Source organism: Microplitis demolitor, chromosome 10, assembly GCF_026212275.2.
Source record: "Microplitis demolitor isolate Queensland-Clemson2020A chromosome 10, iyMicDemo2.1a, whole genome shotgun sequence".
Classification (NCBI taxonomy): domain Eukaryota; kingdom Metazoa; phylum Arthropoda; class Insecta; order Hymenoptera; family Braconidae; genus Microplitis; species Microplitis demolitor.
The window spans coordinates 7,510,733-7,522,173 of NC_068554.1; the positions used below are offsets into that span (position 1 = coordinate 7,510,733).

The following is an 11,441-nucleotide window of genomic DNA, read 5'->3' on the forward strand; positions in this document are numbered from 1 at the left end:
AAAATCAAAACGACTCTCTGCAGCGAGTATGTGCGGAGACTCCGGAAAATCTGGTCATCAGAACTTTCCGGGAAAAACAAAGTCTCTGCAACAAACATGCTTGCTGTCCCGGTACTCCTCTACTCTTTCGGTGTTCTGAAATGGGCCCGAAAAGAACTCAGAGATCTCGATATCAAGACACGCAAAGTCATGAATATGAATCGGAGCATGCACCCTAAATCCTCCATCACCAGATTATACCTTTCCCGGCACATCGGAGGGAGAGGTTTACAGAGCTTGGAGTGTCTACACGATCGTTTGGTTTTGGGTATAACATACGAGGTTGTCAATTTCACTGCAGATGAAAACGACTTCCTTATGCAAATTGTTCATAGTCATGAGAATAGGCATAAGGGAACGTTTTTATATAAGGCAGCAATCTACGCGGCAAAATCCCTCGGTCTTGGAAGAGTAAACCCTCTTATCGAACTCCCTAAGGAGGAATTTAAGCGGGTCATCAGCAATGCTGAGCAACAAAAACTGCTCAGCACACATATGGACAAGTCCATGCACAGCGTGTTCTTTAAACACGTGCGTGAACATGGCTTGTCCGAGCAGCTGACGTTTTCCTTCCTCAGGTCAGCTGGCCTGATGTCTGAGAACGAAGGATATATTTTTGCCTGCCAAGATGGTGTTATCAATACTCTTGAATACCGTGCTAAAGTGCTCCAGATGCAGCTACCCGACACTTTGTGTAGGGTGTGTAAGCAACATCCTGAGACGCTTATGCATCTGTTGTCAGCATGTCCTGTGCTGGCAAGAAATGCATATGTCCAGCGTCACAATGCTGCTCTGCGAGTACTTTACTACCACCTAAGACATACTCACGGTATCGATAAAACACCAGTGCTGCCTTATCTGCCAGGAGATATTCCGCAAGTTGTTGAGAATGACCGTTGCCGTATTTATTGGAACGTGCCATTCGCAACAACGCGGAAAATCGATCACAATAAACCTGATATTGTGCTCTTTGATAAAACCGCTCGTGACATTTATGTTATCGAGTTCTCAGCACCTGCTGAGTATAACATCACGGTTAAAGAAGAGCACAAACACGAAATATATCAGGATCTCCTGTTTGAAATTGGCAAACTCTACCCAGGCTACCGTGTCAAGCTTGTCGTACTTATTGTTGGCGTCCTAGGAGGGATGAAACAGACTTTTGTGTCTGCATTGGCTAAAATCCCAACTTGTTCTCCGCAAGTTGAGTTTTTGGCATCGCGGATGCAAAAGGCTGTTATTCTCGGATCCCTCCGTCTCCTAAGGCAACGAAACTTGGCCTGCTGCGCATGCTGATCATCTTGTTGATGAAGCATCGCAGCAGTAATGATTTGGCGCTCAGGTGAGGCCCTCGGTAGAGTCGGACTACCGGGGATAACCCCCTGAGCATTTAACTGTATTGTTGTTGTTGTTGTGATGTTCGTGTCGTATGTAGTTGTTGTTGATTGATGATAATAATAATAATAATATAATAATAATAATAATAATAATAATATAATAATAATAATAATAATAAGTAATTAAATAATAATAATAATAATAATAATAATAATAATAATAATAATAATAATAATAATAATAATAATAATAATAATAATAATAATAATAATAATAATAATAATAATAATAATAATAATAATAATAATAATAATAATAATAATAATAATAATAATAATAATAATAATAATAATAATAATAATAATAATAATAATAATAATAATAATAATAATAATAATAATAATAATAATAATAATAATAATAATAATAATAATAATAATAATAATAATAATAATAATAATAATAATAATAATAATAATAATAATAATAATAATAATAATAATAATAATAATAATAATAATAATAATAATAATAATAATAATAATAATAATAATAATAATAATAATAATAATAATAATAATAATAATAATAATAATAATAATAATAATAATAATAATAATAATAATAATAATAATAATAATAATAATAATAATAATAATAATAATAATAATAATAATAATAATAATAATAATAATAATAATAATAATAATAATAATAATAATAATAATAATAATAATAATAATAATAATAATAATAATAATAATAATAATAATAATAATAATAATAATAATAATAATAATAATAATAATAATAATAATAATAATAATAATAATAATAATAATAATAATAATAATAATAATAATAATAATAATAATAATAATAATAATAATAATAATAATAATAATAATAATAATAATAATAATAATAATAATAATAATAATAATAATAATAATAATAATAATAATAATAATAATAATAATAATAATAATAATAATAATAATAATAATAATAATAATAATAATAATAATAATAATAATAATAATAATAATAATAATAATAATAATAATAATAATAATAATAATAATAATAATAATAATAATAATAATAATAATAATAATAATAATAATAATAATAATAATAATAATAATAATAATAATAATAATAATAATAATAATAATAATAATAATAATAATAATAATAATAATAATAATAATAATAATAATAATAATAATAATAATAATAATAATAATAATAATAATAATAATAATAATAATAATAATAATAATAATAATAATAATAATAATAATAATAATAATAGGAGCTTCAACCTACTCCACTTTTACTATAGAATCAGTGAAGGGGTGACAAATTACTATACTGTACTGACCAATTATGAGAAGCATCATTTGCGTCAATCAATCCAGTAGCTAGGCCGTTAAATACATTTCAAACGAAATAACGCAGTATTTTCAAATATCATGCACTTCGAGATATAATTAGATTCGTTTGATTGGTGACCATTTCTCAGATGTCATTTACCAATAATCAGTAGCATAGCGTCGGGCACTTTAGCATGTAATCTTATCTGAAACCTCATTTCACATATTAATATGAAATTTTTCAGGCCGTAAATTTTCCACTATGCAATAGAACTGTTTGTGCTCGAACCTATTCTCACGCTGTCCGTTTTAGTTATCTGAAATTACGTTTTTAATATCCGAATGGTAACTATGCTTCTAATTACTTCATACGCAGAATCATGCAGCATTGACTAGATTTTTCTGTTTAGTATTATCTGGTATGTTTTACATTCAACATAGATGGTCCCGAACTTTTTTTTTACTCAATTGTTTGTTGCTAGTCGACTTTTTTTCATTTATCCCAAAAAAGCCCTGATTTTCAGCGTATAACATGTTCGATTATGACGTCGCAAACATAGGAAAATAATTGTATCGTGTAATGTTCTAATATTTTACTCTTTGTTAGAATAGAAACTCGATGATCGTGGAGGGGTTCATATACTTGAGACAAAAAAAATGAATAGCACTAAGTATAGCAATGACCAAAATAAAATCCGTGGTGACTACGATAACATTTGACCATTTTTTCTCTCTTTTGGTACCATCAAAATAACGGCTAAACGATGATTTCGAACGAGTTTGGGGAGTTATGTATGTTTTTTTTTAAGCCCCACCACTGAAAATCGCTTTTTCTTGGGCACAGACTGCTGACCAAATTATGAATCGCATCGACCATTTAATATTATTTAATTTCCAATCGAACAGTATGTTTGGGACGGAGTTCATATACTTGAGACCAAAAAAATGAATAACACTATGTAAAGCAATGACCAAATTAAAATTCATGTTGACCGTTTATATGATTTAGATTCTGATTAAATTGAGCTGTAAAGTGAGTCTGTACGCCCATTTTGAGGTGTCAATATATTTCAGGTGACCTTGGAGTTTTAAACTTTTTTTTTTGAATTTTCTGTTCCCGACCAATTAATGGTAATATTTGACCATTTTTTCTTTCTTTTGATACCATCAAAATAACGGATACACGATGATTTCGAACGAGTTTGGGGTGTTATGTTTTTTTTGTTAAGCCCCACCACTGAAAATCGCTTTTTCTTGCGCACGGATTGCTGACTACATTATGAATCGCACTGACCATTTAATATCAATCAATTTTCATTCGAACAGTATTTTTTTGAGGGCTGAATGTTGAATTTACCGTAGTAAAATTTTTTATATGGCCTTGGAATTTCAAACTTAAAATTCCGATAGTCAGAACACTGACTGGATTACGAAAGTTATTGACCAATTAGTGACCAATTTTTCTAGCTGTGAGCGAGTCCAGTATTCCGTACTTTTCTGTGCTATCGTCGAGGAGCTCTAATACGTCCCGCTTTTTTCGAGCTTAAGGAGCTCAAAAACATTATTAGTAATGTTTCACAATTGAGAATTCATCCTCGAGCCAGCGAATAGTTTTGAATACAATTTTTTTTTTTGAGCTCCAAGAACTCAAAAAAAGTTATGACCTGCCTAGATTTACGATAATTCAAAAAATCATTAAAGCGGATGTAACTTTAAATTTTTCTGTACGATTATTCTCAAGAAAACGCATCGATTTGAACAGAACTAAATGTAAATAATAAAGATAGAGTCAAAGAGGATTTGACTTAGACCATAATCTCAAAATATGATATATTCAGAAAACAGTAATTTTTTTTATTTTGACGTTATTTTTTAAATCAACAAATGGCTTACAACGAATTATGATCTGATTAACAGAGACCGTGAAGATGATGATCTGATGCGTATCATTTGTAGAGCATTTAAAACATTATATCATGAGGTATAAATACTGATTGGAAAGAATTCAGAAGCGTGCAGTCTATGCAAACTGTATATCTATACATACAAACAAAAAAATTGAAATTATTGAAAAGAATTTGAATTTCATCATTTTTAATTCTTTTCAATCAATATTTTCAAACAGGGTTACCTTCTTTGACGCGGGTTTATTCATTGTTCAAACATACGATTGTTCAAACAATAAAAATCAATGAAAATCCGAATAAAATTTATTATTTATTTTTTTGCGTGTAAGATTTAATCAAATTCGATGAATTTTTTTTTAATTTCAGAAAGTTTTTTAAAATTGTATAAAATTATATTGAATTGTTCAATATCTTGATGCAAGAAATATATAAAATTCTGTCGAATTTTCTAAGGTTCGATGAAATTTCTTAAAATTCTGTAAATTTTTATAGAAACTAAAAAGTTTGAATCCAGTATCGAAGAATATGATTTTATGAAAATTTATATAGTTCTGTAAGTTTACTAAATTTGACTAAGTATAGATATACAAACGCATGGAGTGATCGGATACTAATTCCTCGATCGGGTACTGTCCTTTTTCTTATATACGAAAGGATCCAGGTTCGAGTTCAGCAATTTCCGAGATTTTTTTGTCAGTATTAACATATTTATTAAAATTTCATGATATTTTTTACAACAATTTTTCACGGGATGTTACTTGTCATGAGTTCTCTTTTCTATTGAAAATATTTGACATTATATTTTCTTATTGGTTCAGTTTTTAATTATATTCATTATTTTCAATCATTGTTAAAGAAAGTTGGTTGATAATTTTTTAAGTTAAAGTTAAATTAATTTATTTTAATATTAAAACCAGTTATTGGGTCATTTTCCGCTAAAGATCATACGATAACATAATGTATAAATTTAGAGCTAACAACACCGAACAGTGAAAATGTTATCATTCACACTATGTAAAATTACATTGCTTGATATTTTACACCGAAAAAATTTCACGCTGAAGCCACCGTGTACAGATCTCAGGGACCATTTTCACATCACAAATTTTTTACAGTGTATATGAATCGATCGATCTAGCAACATTTCAAGAATTTGGCTTAATATTATTTTATATTAATGCTTTTCAATCGCGTTTTTAAATTGAGAACGTAGATCCGTTTTCCTTGCTTTCCATAAAATATTTTAAGTATAGTATAGCTACTATAGCAACACTAATACTCATTATATATTTTAAATAAAATAATTAAAATCATTTCAATATATAGAGAAGCGTAGCTGAAAGAGCTGCTGCTGCTCTTGCTGCACCATTTGGTACTCGTTATACTATTGGAAGCTCAACAAATGTTCTATGTAAGTCATAGTTATCATAAAAACAATTATTTTTGAAACACATCGAGAGTTTAATTAAATACTTTTTTTTTTTTTTACATTATAAAAACAGTTATAATTTATTTGTCTAGACGCTGCTGCTGGAGGCAGTGATGATTGGCTGATGGGAGTCGCAGGAGCGAATTTATCATACACAGTAGAGTTGCCAGGTGGCAGATTTGACCCGCCTCCTTCTCGTATTGAATTCGTCGGAATTGAAACATTTGAAGCTTTCAAAGTATTTCAGGAGTACATTGAAAAAACATTTGTAAATTAATTTTGAAATAAAATGAAGTTAACAACATCTGTTAACTGAGATTGATAACGGAATTGTTATAATATGATAATATACACAATATATCTTGTAACTACGATAATTGCGGTATTTTCTAATAAATTTAAATATAATTATAAGTTTACATTTCATAAAAAATTACTTCAATTATAAATGATTATATGTGATGTATATATAAATCATATATGTTTCACGCAAGATCATATTTTATATTATATCTGAAAATTTTCCCACCCATGGGTAAGTTTCTAAAAAAAGCGGATCATTGACTGGTTCCAGTACATTTAGACGCCATACTATTAAATATTGTTGAGCAATACTCAAACAGTCTATGAATTTGTTTATTAATACAAGTTATGCTCTTGATATACATGAATCAATACATTATTTAAAAAGGCCGCACTACAAATTAAAAAAACTGTATTTTTTAAAAATATATTGGGCGAGATAAGATAAAACGAATGTTTAAAAACCATAAAAAAGTTATTTCTAATTTAATAATATTTTATAAACTGCTGGAAAATGATCAGAGCTGATTTTTATAACAATAAAAATTTTAAAAAATTGATGGATTATAACATCTTAGAACTAAGAATGTATACATACGTTAGTTCAATACGTTTTGTTTGGTAGGAAAATTTTTATTTATAATTTCTGAAATAGATGAAACAAGCGATTGTAAATATGATGTATAATATTTTCACTCTATCATTATGCGTAATACTGATAAATACGAAGCAGCTGTCTTGATAACATCCATGTATGATCGACGTGTCATATAAAAAAATTTACCACATGTCAAAAATGGTGGCAAATTGATACGCATCATTACAAAAATGAGGTTTTTAGTAATACTGTGTGGCATTTTATACCAATAACTACTGTATATAGCTCGAAGCATTAATTCTGCACGATTCGCTAAATTATCAGCTGGGTAAGTGTACAAATAGCTTTCAAATAGCATAAAATTCATCACACTCGCAGATTTTATTATGTTCACCATGTTATTGTCGTTCATACTTAGGATTAAACTGACACCTGTAATAAATAAGAGAAAAATTGTCTTTTAATAATTTTTGATTATAATAATTAACTTCAACGTTCTGATTAGTGATTAGATATAATTTGATCTGAATGAAGAATGATATAGAGTATTTTATAGATTTTAATAATAAAGTCCCTAACTAAACACTCCATTTGAAATTGTTCAAATCTGAGATAGAGTCTTTAATGGATTTCAATCGGAAAAAAATAATAGTATATTGTACAACTAGTGCGGTAAGTTGTCGATTGCCCAGAAGAGCAAAGTTGAGCGCACGAACGAAGTGAGTGCACTCATTTGCTCGTGTGGGTAATCGGCAATACCGCACGAATCGAACATACTTTTTTTTATTATTAATGCAATATGAGTACTATCTTGGCGCACGCTCTTTTGTTCGCTAAATAGCTTTTTGCTGATTCAACTGTTTCCACGACATTTGTGTGCGTTATACGATTATCTGCGTACGACAAGTAAATTTGCGTGCGCCAAGATAGCACTTATATCGCATGAATAATAAAAACACATTTTCTTCAGAGTGACGTCACGCTATGTCATCATTTACGTAAGATATAAGTCATGAATGTCAGGTTTGACTCATTATTTCGCACTTTTTTACGTAAGGTTATGATGTAAAATTAATTACGTAGATATGACGTAAATGTGATGCCTGTGTGACATTCAATGACGTCAATATGACATATGGGTAATGTCAAAATTAACAATCCGGAAAAAATATTTTGGAAAAGAAAGAAAAATTTTAATACCGAATTTGTGATTTAATTATTACCATTCGAACGCATTACGAATTCAGAAACAAGATTTGATAACATTAGATGATAAAAAGTCCTGGGCATCTGCTCGGTTCGAGCTAGGCTTCTCTTGGCTGGTAGTCCTAAACGTTGCTCACTGATCCACAACACGAGAGTTCAAGTTTTGTGCTTAATTGATGTATTTAAAGTGAAATGCCGAAAACGTCAGAGCTCATAAGTTTTTGTGATGGGTTTTTACAAAATTTAAAAAATCCCTACGAATTTATATGAAATTTTATAAAAACAATATTTGTCGGCCTCGATGATAATTATACAAAATTTTATCAAGTTTCATCAAATTTTTTAATTTTTTGTTGTGATGTGATTTTGAAAATATCTAGTATAAAATTTTGCGAATTACTAGATAATTCCACAAAATTGTATGAAATTGAATTGATTGAAAAATTGTGATACTAAACTTTATAATCTTGATATCAAAAGAGTTCAAACTGTCGTTAAATTTTCTATGTCATCCTAAATGATATTTTCGGTACGTTATTTTAAAAAATGAAGTTAATTTTTTTATGGTCACGCTAATGTTTTAATCTAAAACGTCTGAATAATCTATCCCTGATTAAAAACTCCGATTGAAACTGACTGAAAACGTCCTATCAGATTTAATCGGAAATTTCTGATTGACATTCAATCAGTTTCAATCGGATTCAATCGGAAACTTCCGAATGATTTCGTTTGAAAGTTAATCAGAAATTTCCGATTGACTTTTAATTAGTTTTAATCGGAATCATTCGGAAGTTTCCGACTGAATCCGATTGGAACTGATTAAAAATCAATCGGAAATTTCTGATTGACTTTCAATTAGTTTCAATCGGATTTAATCAGATACTTCCAGAAGGTTTCGATTGTAAATTAATCAAAAATTACCGATTCCCGGGAAAAAATAATTTTATATATTATTAAATGGTAAAAAATTAGAAAATCAAATATATTAAAATCTATGTTGAATCTATATTAATAATTAGATTTCATGTCATGAAGTAATATAGCATATACTATATTACCACCAAAAATGGCACTTGTCACTCTGTCAAAGAACAGAGGAGTGCTCGTGTCAGAATTGCTTCCAAGTCTGGAATATAATACGTCTAAACTACGTTTCTTACCAGGGACACTTCACAAGTGGTAGGCGCTATCTAGTGGCAAGCACCGAACTACTCCCACTGCTATTGCCTAGGACTGGTGAATTTCCTCTTCTCTACATATATCTTTTCTCCTAAGAAATTTTTCTCTTGGTTCAAGCAACTTTTATTTCTATTAGTTGGAGCACACGAAAATCCTTGCGTTAAACACCCCCATGAAAAAAATTGATTTAAAAAATATAAGTTAAAATACAAAAAATATATTTTAGAATATATAAAAAATCAATCAGAAAACTATTTTTTTAAGAGCTTGACATTGAAATGAAAATAACTAGAAAAAAAAGCGAAATTTTGAAAAACTTTATTTATAATAATGTTTGAGAAATAAAATTACCTACAAAAAAGTTTCTATGAGATTTTCTGATAAAACTGATAGTTTCGCCGGAAAAGTAAGAAGATCTCAAAATTTTCTATAAATTTGATTTTAAGCTCAAATAACTTTTGAACAGTTAGATTTATCAAAAAATGATAAGACTTTTGTTGTAGAGCATTCAATATCCTACAAAAATATCTATCGTGCATAATAATTCGTTGATTGGCTTGTAAGTTAGAAAATTCTAAAAAATAAAAAGTTTTTTTCCCGTGTTATTTAAATAGAAACCAGAAAAATTGATTGATGCAAACCGTAGTATTATTATTAAGAGCTTAGATTGGTACCGAAATTTCCATTTTTAGGTAGACTTTCCATTTTTTAATACCAAAAAAAAAAAAATTTTTTTTTTTTCTCTCTTAATATATATATCATTTTCTATTGATGTTTCCTTTTATTTTCGTGATAGTTTTAAACTCAGTCAACACAGTTTTTTAAAAAAAGTTTTTATATAATCCTGAAAAATGCTTGTTTTAACTTTTTATAAAATTGATTAAATTGAAAAGACAGATAAAATTCTATATTCGGATATTTTAAATATTGCTGAATTAATAATAAACGAAATTCATATCTGCCCAAATTTTAATAACTATCAATACTATCTGAATTGTTATTTTCCGATTGAATCCGATTGAAACTGATTGAAAATTGTCTTTCGAATTTAATCAGAAAATATTCGATAAATGAATTATTATTTTCTAATTAAATCCGATTGAAATTAATTGAAAATTTTCTGTCGGATTTAATCGGATTCAATCGAAAAATAATCGATAAATGAATTATTATTTTCTAATTGAATCCGCTTCGTTTGAAACGAAATTTTTTTTTTCTAGCCGACACAAGAAACTTTTGTTGTTTATATTATGACAGGGATAATTTAAAATAAATTAACTTTATTTGTAAATTAGTAATTAAATTTGAATTTGATTCGACTGCGCTCTCGGCCCACGCATTTCCGTTGTCCCCACGCCGTCGACGATCGATAAAATGGGACTCTATTAATTCATTGGTACGCTTGGCCGTGCGGCGAATGGGTATCCTACGGGGCCCCGAGTCCCACCGTTTCTAGAAATTTAAATTTGGAAAAGGTCTGGATGGTACGAGCCTGACATAAGATTGAGAGTGGGGAGCTGCCGGCTTCGTGGCGCGCCGAGAGGCACAAGAGACGCACTCACTGCCGAGAGCGGCGAATAATCAGTTGCCACAGTAGTCAACTATTTTCTATCTCTAATCCAAAAAAAAAAAAAAAAAAAAAAAAAAATTTTAATAAAACTAAATTTCAAAATTTATGGTGAGTCATGGGACCCCATAAAAAATTACATTGTCGTCACAAGTGAGTTTTGGGCATTTATTCAAAAAAAAAGGATCATACAACGAAGATTCACGGTGAGTCGAAAAGACCCCGTGCTTTGATACATCTCGAGTTTACCGGTGAGTCTAACTCTGACCCCGAATTCCTTTTTGCAAATCCACGCTGTGGCTATTGTAAAACTTTATATAAAAGATTGCGCTGAGTTTCGCAACCGCGTAATTAATAAGAAAAAATTTTTTACAAATTGGCAGCAGGAGAAAGAACGTGAAAAAATAGTCAGCGTCAGCTAGCTCGGGCGGTGTCCCTCCTCCCACCACATGGCGTCGGCAGTAACACCATTGGAAACATCGGTAAATCTATGAAG

At 29.3% G+C, this 11,441-nt stretch overlaps 1 protein-coding gene across 1 annotated transcript in view; it reads left to right on the plus strand.

Annotated features, from left to right (window-relative positions):
* The window catches only part of LOC103569002 (carboxypeptidase B), a 30,021-nt gene extending 23,510 nt beyond the window's left edge, over positions 1-6,511 (plus strand). The window contains exons 7-8 of the mRNA XM_014442364.2: positions 5,990-6,074; positions 6,185-6,511. Coding sequence (XP_014297850.1) covers positions 5,990-6,074; positions 6,185-6,369 — 270 coding nt within the window. The 3' untranslated portion in view covers positions 6,370-6,511. The remainder of the gene's footprint in view (positions 1-5,989; positions 6,075-6,184) is intronic.
* The last annotated feature ends 4,930 nt before the right edge of the window (positions 6,512-11,441 follow it).